The following is an 18,995-nucleotide window of genomic DNA, read 5'->3' as shown; positions in this document are numbered from 1 at the left end:
AGGATTTTGCATTCGAAATCAAATGACCTGAACGGCTACCCGATGGAACAAAATGCGCATGATTATTATTTTTTGCAATTTCTCATCGTAATAGGCTGTTTTTCATCACGTCAATCTGTCATGAAACGGCCTACTTTCCTGCACTGAAGTATGCAGTGTAGGGATTATGAGAGGTTAGAAGCAGAGTATAGATTTTTGTTTCTTTCAAGCCATGTCTAAACCATCTCAATTCAAGAAATATCGTATTCGAAACCGCAAATCATTTCTTTTTTTTCAGCTAATAGCAATTTAAATACTTTTTAGTCACATAACAATCTGTTTAATTCAGGTTCAAATGCATCCCGTACAGATAATAACATTTTCTCTACTTTTCTTTCGATTGATGTATTGATCATCTCTTTTTATTTTAATATTGCTGTGTGCGTTTGAAATGCAAATTTGAAATGCGAGAACACCAAACGCAGTAAGATTTTTAACCAGGAAGGCGAAGTCGAAGATTAATTTTCTTTGCTATTCTTTGGTTATTTTGTGTTACCACAATTGAAGCCCAGTTTGAGTGGATTTGCACGTCAAACGTAAACAGCAATACTAGTTGTCCCGGCAAACGGTATTTATCTATGGTTTAATACTCAAGCAGTAGGCCATGCCAAAATACTCTAAGATATGTCAGTACACAGTTTCATTTGTTTTCCTTTTTGCGAATGGTTTTCACAAAAGAGCTAAGACATAAGCACGTCGCAACCCTTATCCAATCCAACAGTGAAAGAATGAAATCACCCCGTTGAATTGTTTTAACCTAACTCATGACAAAACAAACGTTTCAATTTTTTTTATATACATGAATAAATTTGTTTAAAACATATGTGTATCAAACACCATTTTTTATTTTAAATTGATGTCATCTTGAAAATTATAATAATTTTTGATAAAATCTTGAAACACTGTGAATGCATCTGATTATTATTATTTTATTTCTATAGTGCATAGCTACAAGCTGTTACAGAAAACATCACATCACAGGTTTTTGAAAAGTGAATATTTGAATCACGATTTATTTACCATCTGTAAACGCAAATGTCCTAGAGTTGATTGACGATTTCAAATAAATCTGCGTAGAATAGTACCATATTACTCCAAACAAAATTGACAAGGATCTTTGTCTTTTCTAGAAAACATTGATTCAAACACGTTTCCATACCCATTTAATAACCGTTATTTTATTTGTACTTACAATTTTTAAGAATACAAATATATACATTTTTCAAGATATATCTGTTATGATTAAAATATGTTTCCTGAAATTCGAACAATTCCAAAGTTGCAAACTCAACCATATAAACGTTTCAAAAAACTTACTACGCTGCTTGCATTGACAAAATACAGTTGATAATGAAGGGGGCAGGATCCGTCATTGATTTCGGAATTTTCAAAAGCAGTTTTTTCGTTCAAATTTAAGAGAATGTACAGGAAAATGTGTTCACTGTATTCTGTTCTCCAACCGAAACACAGTGAACACATTTTCATCGAATAATTATTAGTTTTGAACAGAAAAACTGCTTTTCAAATTTTAATTATGAGGATCATTACGATTTCGGAGCGTTGATCGTTAAGAGAGCGGCACCCGCATAGAAAAATCCAATTTGCTGTATACTTCAAACAAAAAAATAATGTAATTTTCACATTGTGTGGAACGGAATGTTCAAATCTACCTTGATGATTTTTTAGCGTGTTTGTCTTTCGTCGATCTAAAAAAAAAAACAAACAAATCAAAAACTCGCTGTGAAAACGTTTGGTTATTTCGAGAACAAAAAACATTTCCTGCGGAAATTTCCGATACTATTTGCAATTTGAGTCGAAACAGTTTGTAAGTATGCTATGGTTATAATCATATACTAGTTAATTTTAATTTTATCTATTTTTTTCCTCAAATGTGTGTTTCCCAAGTGTTGTGATGCGACTTCAATCGGGGCAAGGAACGATGCTGCTGCCTAACCATCTAGAGTTGTTCCTGCACCAAGCAATGGATTTGCTCGTTAATTTCCAGCGGAAAGCATCTGGGACCAGAATAGTGCACCAACAGTGCTGTCCGAATCTGCCATCTCCACTAGCTGCAAGAATTTTGTTAAGCCATAATTCTATTCGAAGTCCGTCAAGCCACCTGCCGGGATCAAGATGGGATGTTTCATGCTGGAATTGTAGGAATCGAAGCTGAAGATTTGATACCAGCGGAAGGGTAGCTGACTGCCAGATCGAGAGTTACCGGAATATTTTTACCATTTCAATACTCCGAATCAGTGTTAAGCAAAATATGATTTTATCTGTGATATGATATTGAAGCCGAAGGCACCTTGCAGAAAATGTAACTACGTATGACTCAATTGACTAATAATAATACGAAAATAAAAATTATTAAAAAAAAGAAAGAAATAATGTCCCCATCATTTCTAATCCGACAGATCAGTACAAAGTAGGGTTAAAAAACTATAAACTACAATAAATTAATAATTACCCATACATTATTTGCATTGCTAGAACATGAATGGTTTAACTGAATCTGAACTATTTGCCTTACCATTAATTGGTAAAAAAATTACCGTATATCGACCATCCGGCAAATAGCGAACGAAAAATTTTGTTCGAGAAATTTGGCAATTTTATATGGTTACATAACTTAACCGCCTATTCCCCACATTGTTATTTGTTCAATTACAATTTGCCAGACTGTCAAAACCATTCCCGGTAGTGTTGGTTTATTGTAATTTTGGATGTTATCTGAAACTGTTTAGATATTGTCGTAAATTGTTGTGGATAGTTCGGGAAATAGTATCTGTACAGTTTCAGTTTATGCGGGCAGTTATTTGTCCAATCATTGTTGAGTTGTTTTTTTCAACTAATGTCAGGAATCAAACATTTCTACCTTTTTTTGTTTACATAGTAGACCATGATACTTGCTGCATAAATAATTTCACGAGTTTACTAATTTGGTTTTTGAGTGTCGCCAAATTCACTGGTTGCCATGGTCACACAGCACGCTAAAACGTCAAAGAGTGAACGCTTGCATTGGTCCGTTTTGTATAAAATCCTTATTATCTTCACTAATTATTTAAGCGCACACATTATCGAAGTTTTTTAAAACACCTACCTTAGACAAACAGGATATAATAAACGCACAACCAACAGGCATTCAGTTTTTCGTCACTCACTTCCATGCGCGTGAAAACACGTCCTCAGAGTTAATCTTTTCAAAGCACGTGTTACGTTCCTTTCTTCATTGGGTATATCCATTACCCACAAAATCACTTGAGGCGAATAACACTGAAAACTGTTCATTTTAACGGATACTTTCAGATTCCATTTTTTTCAATTCCGCACAAATTAACAGGAAAAATCGAAACACGGAAATTTCACCTTACAGGTCCTCAGCTCTACCCAAGTAACCACAAGCATTAAGGTATTACCGTATTTTAACTTTAATTCAACGAGTGCAATGCATCATTGCTTTTATTCTGCAATATGCGTGCAGTAATGCTTTAATTCCAATTTATGAATGCAATGTAGCATTGTTTTATTGTAGCAATGAAATGTGCATTAATGAGTGATATACGGTCACCATTCAATGCTTAATTGCATCATCTTACTTAATGCTTCATCGCAACAAAAATGGCAAGATTTCATTGCTCTATTTATCGTCAAACCTTCCCTCACTCAGGCAAATAGGATAAAGAAATACTTAAATATCCCTTATGAAAATTCGCCACAAGAAATCTTGTTGAAATTCGTAGATTTTTATTACGAGAAACCAGAATTTGAAAACAAAAAAATAAACAACAACCTGGAATTGAACCAAAAACATTACGATTGATAGGCCCGTGCGTACACCACACGGCTATCAACGATTCAATATGCCGAGGCGCTAAAACGATACATAAAACGTGAAGATTTAGCCCCACACAATGAAAACAAAACAAAATCTCAACAGCAAAAAAGCGACAGCCTTGGTAAACTTGGAAGTGCAACAGTCGTGTCCACATACTTATTGCACACTTCACCCCAAATTGGACTATCACAAAAATTATAGAGTGCAAAAAAGTGTGATAAATAAGGGTGCACACGTGCATCGGATCATTAAAACGTATTCGTTACACTTGTTCCTTGAACCACAAGGAAAAAGTGCACTAAAAACACCATCATGATTTGACGTAACCCTGAGCTGCTTCCACACTTTGAAGGAGCTTACACACTTGGGACGGTCCAACTTGGAGTGAAATCGACAGTATTTATCACTGGCAACGAAAGGGCGCTACTTGAAGTTGCACAATTTTCCCGGTCAAGACATGCAGCATTCATGGTCCGGAGGATAGGCGCGACGAGTCATCGAAAACATCACACATTTAATTTAGGTTCAAATCCCACCAAAGGAAGTAAACAAAATACACATATGAATCATACCAAAAAAAGCAACACTGACCTGACATCCAACGAACAAAAAAATTGTTTTGTGTTTCTATTTTTGATCCTTTTCTTCATGCATTAAATACACTTTGGCTAAAGCTTTTATACGGTACAGGCCGTAACTATACTTTAGCAATTGCTAACATAGAGCTAGGAAATGTAGCCGTATTTATACTTTAATAGCGCCCTTTTCCACTTTAATACTGCATTAATGAGACATGTAATGTAGTATGACTTTATATGCCATATTTTATAGAAGCATATAAAGTGATATTGATGCTGTACGGTTACTTGGGTACACTCGTTCTTTCTCTCACCTCTGGGAGCAGATGCGCCATGTAGTGACTAGACCTTTTAAAAGAGCTGAATTTACACACTTTTCCGATCACGCTTCCCTTAGAATTTCAATCGAGTTAGACTAAATAATTAACACTTTCTTCATCATTTTAAAACCACGTTTATTCTTCCCAAAACACATCAACAAACTGATTTCTCTTTTCCTTTCGTAAACCTATGCCTACTATGATCTGAATTGATTTCATTTTCAGAACTAGTTAAACAGTTCGTTGGCTCACAAACTATTTTTTGTTTTAACTATACTCTGCTTCTAACCTCTCATAATCCCTACATGCAGTGCGGGAATAGTCATTACGCAACTGAAATCAGTGCTGTAATGATTCATTACGCAACGCTTTCTTATTACGCAACTGTTTTGAGTTGCGTAATGAATCATTACACAACAATTTTTCAGATATTGTAAAGTAATAGTGAATGCATTCCGAAATAATTTCTGATGCCCTCAAGTAGTTTTCAACGAAATTGCAAAAAATGTTGTACGTAACTCGTTGCAGAACTCGATTTTTACAGCACTCGTCGTAATTATCCTACTCGACAAGCCTCGTAGGATAAATTAACCACTCGTGCTGTAAAAATCATCATTCTGCAACTTGTTCCGTAAACTACTTTACCTGATGGGTATAATTTAAAAGCTAGCGATCGTTAACTGAAAAATAAGCATTGTTCGAGATTCTGCCCGAGGAATACCGGGAACCAAAAAAGAGCTCACGGTTTCGCGCGTGTTTTCGTCGCTGGAGTTTTTTTTTCCTGTTTTGGAGCGTCTTGTTGGGTAGTGCTTCGTGAAGCCCAAGCAGGACAGTTCGGTTTTGCGTCGTCCGATATACTTAGCTCACGGTTTCGCGCGTGTTTTCGTTGCTGGAGTTTTTTTTTGTTTTTTTTCCTGTTTTGGAGCGTCTTGTTGGGTAGTGCTTCGTGAAGCCCAAGCGGGACAGTTCGGTTTTGCGTCGTCCGATAGATTTTGCTCACGATTTCGCGCGTGTTTTCGTCGCTGGAGATTTTTTTTGTTTTTTTTTTCTGTTTTGGAGCGTCTTGCTGGGTAGTGCTTCGTGAAGCCCAAGTAGGACAGTTTTTACATTCAGAAATGGAATAGTGAAAAGTGAAAAATGAAAAAGTGATTTGTGTCCTCAGTACTGTTGGTTTTTGGCTGCCCTAAGTTCACCGAACCATCCGGAAGTGACAGGCAGCACATAAATTTAGAGAATCAATCCGGTGAGTTTGTTCCAGTATGATACTTTTTCTTTTTTGAGCCTTCCGGATCGTTTTTGTCCGCTTCGTGGAACTTCTGATCGTTTCTTGAACGGAAAATGTTATTTTCGGAGTTTGATAATTATGTTCAGATTGCGCATTCTGTCCGGGCGAGTGTTACGCAACTAACAATCGGTTGTGGATGCTTTTTAACCGTTCGATGACCCTGGAGGGACCGATTCTGCTTTTCGTATAATTTTGAGCAGAAAAACCGACTGTGTTATCCTAGGGTGTTAAGTTCGAACGCGCTTCCTTTCGTTTTTCGATTATCTAAAAATACAGTACAACCCAGTACTGTTTTTCAATGGGCACAGTACAGTTTTTCAATAGGCGTGATTTTTTTTTACGCGTATCGTTATTTTATACAATCCGATGACCCTGGAGGGATCGGTTTTGCTTTTAACTGGTTATTGAGCAAAAATATTACTGCACAATCGACAAGCATTTCGCGAAATACTATTTATACTATAAATAAGCTATTGTTTTCACTTTTGATTGCCGGCATTCAAAAGATTCATTTGAAAACGCTTAAACAACAAATATTTATGGTCTATCGCCAGCTTTCTAGGCGAATCCTGACAATATACCTTCCCCAACCTCCAACTCCGTAGCACTTATGAGGGTGTCGCTGAGTCGGTGGCCTCTCATTAAGTAAGTGCTACATCAACATTTCCTTCCCCTATCCCAAGTTACGGTAAAGATGGGCGTGGCCGGGAATAGCGATATTCATGCTTTTAGTATACTTGTTTATGATTTGAACAAGGTATACTCCCCTGCCTTGTTCTTGAAAGTAGTCAGGATGAGATTATTAAAAAGAAACATGAATGTTGCTAGTATCCAATCTACGTAGTATACCGTAACTACGCTAACGCTAACGGGAACCAAAAACGTTACTGCTCATCTGCTTACGCGAAGGGCAATCCCTAAAGTTAGACTTCTGGTTGCCCCCGCAATTCTTTGGTATCTTCCTTCACAGGACAGACGTCCTTTGTAGGCTCCGTAGCCTTGTGGTTAGAGTCACCATTGCTTTTTCTAAAGCTTCAATTTTAACTAGATCACTTCTGTTAAAATGAACTAAATAATATTCTTGAGAAAGTCCTTTTCGAAGAATGCCAGATTGCGTTCTCACTGCCACTCCTCACTTGAATCAAAGAGCCTGGGCTACAGACTGCTTCGATTTGGTGTTCGGAAAATTTGTATAGTGCATCGAACTGATTGCTCATTTCGATGCAATGATCAACATTATCCATTTCACCCTTGAAAAAAAGCGCCCATTCCGGAGAAACGTCCTTTCATCCATTCTTGCCACGTTTACTAACAGTTTGAAATCTCACTTTTATGAAAGGAAGTCGTGAATTCGAACCTCTGAGTCCTTCCTGTTATTTGTAGTTGCAACCATGTTTAGTGAAAAATCGAAAGAAGAAAAGACCTCCTAAGAGTTTTTTTCCTAGACGGTGTCTAAGAAGGATTACCACCGCTAGCTTTCGCTACCGGGTCGAACGAAAAATCGAAGGCACGGTTCCAAAAGGGATCAATAGTAGAAAAATTAGTACTGGAAAGTACCGTTTTTTCACACTGAGAAGTACTGTTTTATTGCTTACAACCTCAAACAGCAGATAATTATTCAGGTACGCACAGCACGAAGGTATGATGCGTACATTAATTACCTACTTAATTGAGCGTCTTGAACAATTTCGTTGATAATATTTGCAGCCGACTGTATTTATAGCACTTATCAAAGACTCAAACCATTTCATACCACTCGAAATGTAAAGCTACACATGCATAAAAAACTCCATCAAAGTCAGAGCCGTCAGAAATTTCAACAGGGTTCTTTTCACATGACAGAAGCTTGTGCATTTGTGTTGAATGTCACTAATGTAGTGCTCGTACTTTGTTTGTGTAATCATCTGTTGATCGTAAATAGAACCATCCTTCAAAAGTGTTCATCAAGGTAATGTCATATTGTAAATTAATTGGAACGATTTTTTTTTCAGTTTTAATCATCAGTTTGTTTTATTACATCTGCTGTACGATAAAACCGTACGATAATATTTGATTAGAACTTAATGAGATAACTAAACCCATTAGGATAGCTGTAGTAGTACATGTAGAAATAAATCACTGACAATGTTCTGAATGTATTGGCTGATTGATCCTCTTATCAATCACTATTGATAAGTATCTATGAGTATCGCACCTTCAAGTGCCTATATCTTATATACCGCCATAACTGGATTCTACTCTGAACGTCTGTCACAATTATACACTGGACACCAGATGCCATCGCATTTCCGACATCCGGCTATCTTTACACTCTATACACAGGTTGCACACTTTTGTTCTGTTATCACAAGTGGGCTCAAAAGTGCTTCCCTTTTTCTTTAGTTTCACATTCGTAGAAAAATGCTTATCGCTGTTCAAATAGTGGAGTCACGTTGCGTTCACTTCTCTGGTAACTTGATGACGGGTTTAACAGGCTCATCCCAATACAGTTCGCAGTGGTCGATTAGAATGTTTTCGCTGCGGGAGAATTCCTCCTCTGTATCGCTGCTGGAATGAGGCTTGCTCACCAAAGCGCAGCCGGCCAAGTCGGAGGAACCCAGTAGGCGGCTGAGTTTATCCGCGTTGTCTACCTGTTGAGGGAATGGAGAAATAGGAAAATGGATTACTATGATTGTTTGTAGAATTGGGATTTACTGAACTTACTTTGATGATGTAGATGTCGTTCTCGAAGCAGAATGCTTCCAGCAGAACCTCCTGCATGTGAGCGGCACTGTCGTGCTGCTTTGGTGGAGCAACGAAGCAGAACAGGAAATTAGAGGGATTTTCCGTAAGGCTTCGGATGGCGTTGGCAATGCCCACCACGACTCGCGCTTCATCGCGAGCCTTCACCAGGGTCGATCGGACGTTCTGTCCGATCCCAACCGTTTTGAAGCCAGCTTTGCTGATCATTTTAAGCGAATCTGATCCTTTAGCAACTACCATTTTTGACGGTCCGTAATATGATCCGTAACAGAACTTAGCCAGGGTTGACGATTCCGGAAGCGATTGCACCTTGCGGTAAGGTGTCGTCGGGTTTTGTTTGATCTGCCCTGCACTCGAGTATCCCAAACAGGCAGATAACTTGTGCAAACTTTCTTCTTTCTCCAAACACAAACTATTGAGCGACGTTGTGAAATAACTTCTAGCTGGAGGAGCGTCCGTTCGATTGGTTCGCGCGATTTAGTGTTCACGGTTTGACTGTTTCTCACCTAATAGTACCGCTTGGTTCACTCGACGGGTAGTTATACTTATAAGCGAGCTCTTCTCCACACCCCCAAGTTGGCCCCCTCGCAAACAGACGCCAGACATCGGCGCCGTCCCGTCGACGTCGTCCATTGCCATTCCTCCACACGATGCTTCACGATAGAACTTGACCGAAGCGCGTAGGGAAATTCGCAAATCACCGCGCGTGCGGTGGAAATTCATTCGGCCACGCGCGACGGCGACGCCAATGACGCGACGCTTGTTCATTTCACTCTCCTTGGGAGAGGCGTCAAGCGTGTGCTAAGCGCCTCCACAAACATTGCGCCTGAAATCGTTCGGATTGCATGCAGGTGAATTTCTGATAAGCGACGTCGATGTCACCTGAATACAAATCACCCATTAACAGCGTGGCGGTAGCGATATCTACGTTTTGTTCGTAGCGGTACATACTGAAGCGAATGATTTAGCGCTTCTTTTATGGGCCAATCAAGGGAGGCGTGTGCTTGTACCGCTCGGCGAAAAAGTGATGCAATTTGCGTTTTCAAACAAATATGGAAGGAAAGGTATGAGGATTTCACCTTCGTTTATGGATGTTTTATCATCATTGAGTTTAGTTGAATGAATGTATAGCAAGTTCAAACCAAATCATGTTTAAAAGACGAAGTGTTTTTGTGACTTCTTCATTTTTCTACTGTCCTTCTAAGAAAGTCAGCTAAATCCATATTGCATTATTTTTAAAATATCTATCAACAATTGATTTATACCCATCAAATGCTTAGATATTCTTTGGAATTTTTGTCAGAATTTATGACGCTTATGCGGATTTTTAGGAGTTTGTGAGTGTAATTCCTGGGAATATGACCTGGCGAAATTGTCTAACGGATTTTAGCCGACAATAAAAAAAAACGATATGAAACCTATCATCTAAATTTGTAAAATGAGACAAATATTTATCGAAATCCCGTGAAATTACCCATATAATAGTGATTTACAACAACGTCATTTGGGGGGACGGGCCTAGAGCAGTGGCTAGATTTCACGCCTCTCACGTCGAGGACATGGGATTAGCGTTGGGCGATTTTAAATCGATGTTCCGAAAATCGATGTTTTGATTCCGATTAATCGATTTTTTGAATCGATGTTCAGGGCATCTAAAATCAGGTGAATTGATTTTCTTCATTCGATTTTTTTATTCGATTCATTTTATTGAACTTGATGAATTTTTTATGTAATGCTGTTAAAAAAGAATCCAAATTTTGAACAATCCTTGAAGTAGTAAATCTGTTCTATTGAATTTCCGAACTGATTTAATTTAAGGATGGTAAAATTGAATGTAAATGCATTTGGTCGCATGAAAAATTTCATAATTTATAATTTTAATTCGATTCGAATCGATTCAAAAACATCGATTCAAAGGATTTGATTAAATCGGTGAATCGATTCGGCAGTTCAGATTTGAATCGATTCAGAAACATCGATGTTATAGACAAATTTGCCCAACGCTACCTGGGATCGAATCCCATCCTCGAGATAGTCACTTATAATGTGAATATAGCTATAGTGACGACTTCCTTCGGAAGGGAAGAACAAGCGTTGGTCCCGAGATTAAATAGTCCAGAGCTGAAAATCTCGTTAATAAAGATAGAAAACAATAAAAACTTTGTTTGCAATTACGAAAATTGTTGTTGTAGTTTGAGCATCGATCATATTTTCTCTCAGAATCCCATCTGAGTCTAATGCCGACCACAGACGCTCAAACGGTTTGACCAGCATTGACTCCGCCCCCAAGTTAGTCAAACCTATTGATGTTGATGCAACCGTTTGACCAACTGTCAAAGTTCGTTGCAGCAATACTATATTTCTTCGCATGTTTTGAATAATATCGACAAATTTTGTGGATATGTGATTGATATTTTTCCGAACTTTGTGGCTGTGGTTGGGCAATAATCGTAGTAAGAAAGTGCAGAACTTTCGAAATTTAAGTACCGGATAAAATGGATGTGGAACTCCTTTTATAATTTGCACGAAGTATTCCGACAAAACTAAACTAAAATTATGATTTGTTGATCCAGGAATTCGTAAAGAAATTTTTCATCAGAAATTACCCCTGGGATTTCACCTAGACTTTTGACCGGGTTCCCTCCTTACATTCTACCAGGAATTTCTTAAATTCCACAAAGAACTTCTTCAGCGATTCCTTTAAGCTATTTTCCTACAGATTTCTCCGGGAATAAATCCAAAAATTCATCAAGGCTTTTCTTCAATGATTTTTCCAATTCTTTCTTCACGAATTCCACCAAAAAAACGCCAAAGATTTATTTAAGGATTCCTACAGCGAAAATTCAGGAATAAACCGATTATTTCAAGATTATTTTCCTGTGATTCCACCAGGAATTCCTCTAAAAACTCTTAAAAAAGATTGTCTAGGTATTTCTCCTACAAGGATTCCATTAAAAATTGTACCAGGAATTCCTCCTGTCAATAATGTTCCAGAGATTCTTCTTATAATTTCCCTAGGAATTCCTCCACAGACTCCTCCAGAAAATCTCAGCAATCAATCCAAACATTTTTTCAGGGAATCCTACGAAATTATCTTAAGAAATTCCTTCAAAATTTCCTAAAAAAATACATGCAGAGATTTATTCCAGCAATTCTTACAGTGATACTACCGAGAATTTCTCCAAGGATGAATCAAGCACTTCTAAAATAACTCCAGGGATTCCACCAAGAATTCCTCAAAGGATTCCACCAGGAAGCCCTCAGGGATTCTACAAGAAATACTGCAAAATAATTCACCAAAATTTTCTCCACAAGACTCCACCAGGATTTTTTTTTTTTTTTGAGATTCCGCTTGAAATTTTTTAAATGGTTCCTCCAGACTATCTTCCGGGGAATCTTCAATAAATTATTTATTTAATTTCTTCAGTTCATCAAAAATTCTTCCTGGTTTCCGTTAAGGGACCTTACGAGGCATTCGTACTGGGAAATCTTCAGGAAATACTTCAACAATCTACCAGAAATTCCATTATTTCTTTCCAGTACTTCCTGTGGATTTTTTTTTCCATGGAATCCACTAAGAATTACCTTAGAGAATCCTTTAGGAACTTCTTCTGGGATTGCTTCAAAAGTTCTTCCAGAGATATAATTAGGAATTTCTCCAGTGATTCAGCTGTGATTCCTCCAAGGATTTCTCATGTAATTTCTCCAAGGATTATTCAGAAATTCTCCAAAAAAAAATCTTCCAGGTGCTACTCCAGGCATTTAAACTGGAGGCATTCATAGAAATGATTTGTTTAATCTTATGAGTAAATGATTGGTGTTCAGACAGAATAGACCAAGTATTTTTAATACCTTCAGGAAAATGTACCCCGAGCATTCGAAATATCAAAATATTTACATTGTTTGCTGTGATAAAGAAACTTAGCTATTTGATGATTAAAATTTGATTACAATAGCATTGAAAAAAATAGAATTGATGGAATTCTTTACGCTGTTTTAGAGCGCTAAAATGTCATTTAGCCTGGTCTGTCTAAACACCGACCAAATATCAGTGGAATCCCTGGAGGAATAATCTTTTGGAATATTGTAAAAGCTTTCTGATGGAATACCTAAGGTAGAGAAAGGATTTTTTTTTTTTAGTTTAATCCTTCGCGGAATTCCTGGTAGATTCTCTAAATAAAATAGTATTGATGGTTTTTTAGAAAAAAAATCTTGTGGACTCTTTGAAAACTTCATGGTAAATTCCTTAAAAAAAATCCTGATCACTCTGAATAAATTATTATAAGAAAATCCTAGTAAAACCTTTAATATTTTTTCTGGTGAAACTGAGCAGCACTGGCAAAATTCTGGTGATATACCCAGGGATAACCCTGGAAGAACTCCTTGAAAAATTCCCCTCTCGAAAAATTTCTAATAAATAAACTAGAGAAACTGGTGAAGTCTCTCAAGAAATTACGGGTGAAATCTTTATAGAAATTGTGGTTGAAAAATTTTTGTTAATCCCTATGAGAATCCTTGGAGAAACCTCTGGAGGAATCCTTAGAGGAATCTCTGGAGGATTGTTAGTTAAATGCAGAAAGCAGAATCTCAGGAGTTACTGGAGAATAAATTGTTGACTTCCTAATTACTGGTGAAATTCTAATAAGAAATTAAAATCCCTAGAGGAATTCCTGATAACATTCAACAACCCCTGGAGATATCCCGCGTGAAATTCTTTGAAAAACTTCGGGAGAAATCCCTTGAGGATTTCCGGGATTAATTCCGGCAGACGAATTTTGCGAGGAATCCACAGAAAAACTTCTGATGGAATACTTGAAAAAACGTTATATGTAAGGTACCGCGGGGCAAGTGGGTAAATGGGGTAAGTGAAAATAATGTGTATATTTTACTGAATATGTGAATTAACGTTTCAAAATCATGCGTAAACCGTTGAGGCCATTCAGAACAATACGGTAGGTAAGAGATTCCTGAAATTTTTCCACCATTATTGCATAATAGAGCAAAAGATTGTTAACCTGTTAACTGGTACTCCGTAACAAGTTGGCGGCCTGCAATCTTATTTTATTATTTTCAGTAGAAAAAAGTTGCGGAAAAAAATATTCTGTACCACTTCTAAGTTGTCCCCTCTGACAGTTTTAAACTGAAATAAAATAAGGTTTAGAATTAATTCGACATAGACCTAAAAATAACTAAATTGAAACAACGTCAATTTTCCAATTACGTGGGGCAAGTGAAAAGTTTCTCATTAGAGATTGAATTTGTGTTTTCTCTCTAAGTAGCTATAAGTACACAAGGTTCGCAATTATCATAGAATAACAGAACGTGCTAATAATTCAAGAAACACTATACTCAAAGCGTTAAAAGCTCTTATCATGGCCAAATCATGAAACTTCTCTAAAAATAAGGTTGCCAAATATTACGATATTAATATATTTACTTCAGACAGCCGATTAAGAGGAAGACATTGATTGGAAAGTTCCAATATAAGACAACGCACGGAAATCTCGTGGAATGTCTATGTAAAGCTAGTTCAAAACATAAAAATGGGGTTTAGGTGTATCCACATAAAAAAGTTTCTAAATACTTTATTGAAGGATTCCGTTTGATTTCTTTTGAAGAGTTATCCGGCGTCATATCCGATTTTCTTAAAAACAAATAACGAGCGGTGGAAAATCTACAGAGCAGAAATGCAATTGCTGTCCCATGATGTAAAAACTAACATTAGGAATGTTGCAGTTATAATGTTGTCGAATCATTTCAACAAACATAACTGAACAGAAGAAAATTCAAGTAACAAGAATATTTTTTTTTTTGAATACATGTTACTTATGTTAATGTTCATTAAAACGCCTTAATAAATGTTAATGATAATAGAAATCGTGAATGTAACTGTTAGTTTTTGGATTTATTGTTCAAAACGATAAACTTTTCACTTGGAAATTTAACAACTACTGAAAAGCTAAACATTACATATAATTTGCAATTGGATTAGATGGTCAAATTGATATGAAGATTTGCGAAAAAGTTACACGTCTTCTCAGTGAGAATCGAACTCACGACTCCCCGAACTCTAGTTGGGGCGCGTTACCGCAGCGTTCATGAGAGGACTCATGAACGCAGAAGTTAACCTGAATTCGATTTCAGCTCAATAATCACGTGGTCCTTTTTCGCAAAGTGCACCTCTTTCGGAAGAATTAGATGCCCATCCAAACACAACGCTTTCGATTTATATCCTAGGCTAGGCATTTACATTATGGGCTAGGCATTGTAAGCCCTGGTGGAACTGCTGAATAATCTCTAGAAGGACTCCTGACGGAATCCTTTGAGGAACTCTTGATGTTATCATTAGAAGAACTTCTGATGTATTCTTTGGAGGAACACCTAATGGATTGTATGAAGGAACTCCTGACGTAGTCCGTATAGAAACTCCTGATGAAATCTCTAGATTCCCGATAATATGCCTGTAGGAACTCCTTATAGAGTCCCAAGAAGAAATCCTAATGAAATTGCTTAAGGGACTCCTGATACAATCTCTAGATAAATTCCAGGTACAATCTCCGAGGGCACTACTGATGGCATCGCTAGAGGAACTCCTGAAAAAAACCTCTGCAGGGATTCCAGGTGGAATCTCTGAAGGAACTCCTGATGGAATCCCTGGATGAATTGCTGATATAATCCCTAGAAGAACTTTTAAAGTTATCCCTGGAGGAACTCCGAATGGAATCCCTGAAGAAATTTCTAATTAAATCCCTGTAAGAACTCTTGAAAAAAAAATGCTTTGAAGAACTCCTGTTGATAGACTTAGGGGAACACCTGATGGAGAAACTGTTGATAGAATTGCTGGAGGAATTCCAGGTGGAATATGTTAAGCGACTGCTAATGAAATCCATGGAGGAGCTCCTGATGTAATCCCTAGAAGAACTTCTGATGTAATCCCTGGAGGAGTTCCAGGTGGAATATCTGAAGGAACTTCTGATGTAGTCTCTAGAGGAACTCCTTATAGAACCTCCAAAAGAAATCCTAATGCATTTCCTTGAAGAAACCCCACCTGATATAGTCTCTCTTGGATTTCTAGGTGGTATCTTTGAAGGAACTCCTGATGGTATCCCCATAGAAGCTCCTGATTAAATCCCTGGAAGAATTGCTGATAAGATTCCTGAAGGAACTCCTGATGGGATCTCTGATAGTACCCCTAGATGAACTCTCTATGATGTGTCTAGAAGAAATCCTGATGTAATTCTTTGAGGAACTTCTGATATCATCTCTGGTGGAAAACCAGGTGGAATCTCTGAAGGAGCTCTTGATAGAATCCCTAAAGGAACTCCTGATGGAATCCCTGGACGAACTCCTGATGGATTGTTTGGAGAAATTTATACCTATATTCTTCAACACACTCCTGATGGTTCGCCAAGCTGCACGGTCAAACATAGCACCAACATGAGCACCAACCTGGGGGCGGAGTCAATGTTGGTCAAACAGTCAGAGTGGTCTGTGGACTGCGGTTCCGGGTCATTTGGCCGAATGCCATTTGGCCGAACGCCATTTGGCCGAATGCCATTTGGCCGAACGCCATTTGGCCGAACGCCATTTGGCTGAAAGGGTCATTTGGCCGAATGCCGTTTGGCCGAAAGAGGAAATAATAATGAATTACAGTTAGCATGCTATTGTAGTGAATTTCGAAGCTGAATTTCAAAGAACTTATTCAACTTATTTTTAAACAAGGTTAATCATCATTGATATACATAATTGGCTCTTTGATGTTAGTTCAACAAACAGTCAGTGCAGAAAGAAGAACATCCTAAATGTAAGCAAATATTCACTTTTCTGCTAGCGGTAATAGCTGCCAGCAGAAGTTTTAGCATTGTGCTTGTAGTCAGCTTTTGACAGTAACTAAAACGGTTCACGACATATGGGGCTCTGCACAAAAATCAGTCTCTCTCTTTCCCTCCTTCATGAAATTAGTAAACAACAATGCCAGAAAACGTCAAAATCTCATGCAAAATCAAAACAGTGCAGAGCCCCATTAGTCATGCTGCAGGACTGGATTGCTTCGATCCCTCGAATCGTATTGAGTAAATTATTTCATAATTCTAGTAACCGCAAATTTTGGCTCCTTCTTTTAACAACGGAGAAACTGTGAGCTTTTTCCACGTAATTGTTTACCGAGTCAATCGGTTTACTGCTATACGCAAGCAACGGTGCAGAGCTCTGTTCACACGTTGCAATCCTTATATTAGAGGAGAAACAAAAAGAACAGCCTATGATCAAAAGAAGGAAAAATCTCTTATGAAAATTTAAGCAAGTGCGATGCAAACAATTTTTGTGTTAGTATAACAGCAAAGAACTGCCGATGATTTAAAGAAGGTAAAATTCCCAATTAAAATATAAGCTGAATTATTGCCAATAGTAACGAAACCAGTATAACTCGAAAGAATAGCCTATGCTTAAAAGAAGGAAAAACTTCTAATAAAATCATTGAAATGCTAAAACCCTATCATACCGTTTGTAGCCCCAGATGAAACAACCATGAGCTTTGTGTCTTGATGGAAGGAGTGGAGTTCACAACTTAGTCCTAAATTAACGGGTCAATTTTATCATTCTCTTGGAGCACTTATAAAGTGACAAACATGACGTTCCATCACATCATTAAAGTCAATTAATTAGCTGATTCATTATGGGTAACACCTAAGAATCTTACACATAAGTGTTGTAGTACAGTGAACCCTCCATGAGCCGATGTTTCATAACTCGATATCGACTCATGGAACCATACTAAATTCAAAAAATCATGGTTACTGTGATAGTCCCCTCAAACAGCTTTTCATAGAATATCTGTTCCATGACTCGATATTTCCATGAGTCGATGATCCCTTCAATATCGACTCATGGAGATTTGACTGTAATTTGAATTTTTTTGTTCATAATTCGGCCAAATGGCATTCGGCCAAACGACCCGTTCGGCCAAATGGCATTCGGCCAAATGGCGTTCGGCCAAACGGCATTCGACCAAACGGCGTTCGGCCAAATGGCCGGACACCGTGGACTGCATAATTCGGTTCGTCCAACGGATGTAGGAAGAGTTTACTCAATCTGTGGAAAATCATGATCAATTCGTTAGAGGCAGCGACATATTAACTTGCTCACTCCGAAAACAGAACTGGGTACCATTATGGAACAGTGCCGAAAAGTAGCACTTTTTAGTACTGATTTTGTTGGTGGGAAAAGTAGGTGTAATGTTGTTCATTATTTCGATAAAAAAGGCTGATGTTCAAAGGAATTGCAAAAAGGATATGTCCATTGTAAAGATGCATTTTTATGTAAAATATGATCGAAACTATGGGACCACGACAGTGCCGCAAAATTTCGGTTTTATTGCCTTGGTGGCCCGCAAGATTTTAAGAATTAAGCCATGAATTTTCATTGTCACTAATAATCAGCATTGTGAAACTATTGACTTGAACTTGAACAGGATTAGACACTTACACGTTAATGCTTCCAGTGGGCTATTTGCCCTTTGAAGGAAGCACCACACTAGACAACGGACTAGCATGCAACGCCCAGTGGCACAGTCGGAAAACATTCCTCTCGAAAAGTTTTTCGGCCTGAAGCGGGAATCGAACCCACACTCCTTAGCACGATGTGGCTAAATGCCTCGGTGACACTAACCGCACGGCTACGAATCCCATTAAAACAAAATATTCGTAGAAAAAGTTATTATGAAACGATAGCACCAAAAAGTCAATTATGGAATAGCAACCATAGATATGTGTATTCAGTCTAAGCTAAGCTGAAAAAAGGGCTGACAAAATCAAATCAGTACTGTCGCAGTCGAAATCTAGAAATAAGAAAAACTACTGTATATGTTAATATGCTAAGGCTAGATGAAAAAACGTTTTGCTTAATTCCAAATGGTGGACCCCTCACTAGCCAGCAACTGTACAGCTTGCAAAAAATCCATTGTTTGTAAAATTTTAAATATTTTTTGACATGCTATATCTTTTATTTCTCTTGAAAATCGTAGAAAACTTAGTCTTATCATGTATAAATTTGATGTAGTTTTAATTTAATGTGATTACATTTTGGCAGACATTTTAAATTTGGGCCTTATCTCGAATTGTATCAAAAAGCCGGATTATTTGTCATTAGCGCGCCGCTAATTGAAATTCGAAGGTCACCATCAGAAAGTTGGAAAA

General features: G+C 37.7%; 2 protein-coding genes across 2 annotated transcripts in view; one reads left to right on the top strand and one right to left on the bottom strand.

Moving 5' to 3' along the window:
- Window positions 1-7,885: 7,885 nt before the first annotated feature.
- LOC5568478 (electron transfer flavoprotein beta subunit lysine methyltransferase) overlaps window positions 7,886-18,995 on the top strand; it is a 126,696-nt gene continuing 115,586 nt past the window's right edge. The window contains exon 1 of the mRNA XM_021840291.1: window positions 7,886-8,008. The gene's annotated coding sequence lies outside the window, so the exon portion shown is untranslated. The remainder of the gene's footprint in view (window positions 8,009-18,995) is intronic.
- LOC5568476 (growth arrest and DNA damage-inducible protein GADD45 alpha) lies at window positions 8,040-9,340 on the bottom strand. The gene is made up of 2 exons (XM_021840292.1): window positions 8,764-9,340; window positions 8,040-8,690 (listed from the first exon to the last, which is right to left on the bottom strand). Exons 1-2 carry the CDS (start codon window positions 9,040-9,042, stop codon window positions 8,499-8,501), a joined length of 471 nt encoding a protein of 156 aa, XP_021695984.1. The 5' UTR covers window positions 9,043-9,340; the 3' UTR covers window positions 8,040-8,498.

Source organism: Aedes aegypti, chromosome 2 (genome assembly GCF_002204515.2).
Source record: "Aedes aegypti strain LVP_AGWG chromosome 2, AaegL5.0 Primary Assembly, whole genome shotgun sequence".
NCBI lineage: Eukaryota > Metazoa > Arthropoda > Insecta > Diptera > Culicidae > Aedes > Aedes aegypti.
The sequence above is the reverse complement of the archived record's forward strand: the minus strand, read 5'-3'. Positions and strand labels throughout refer to the sequence as shown.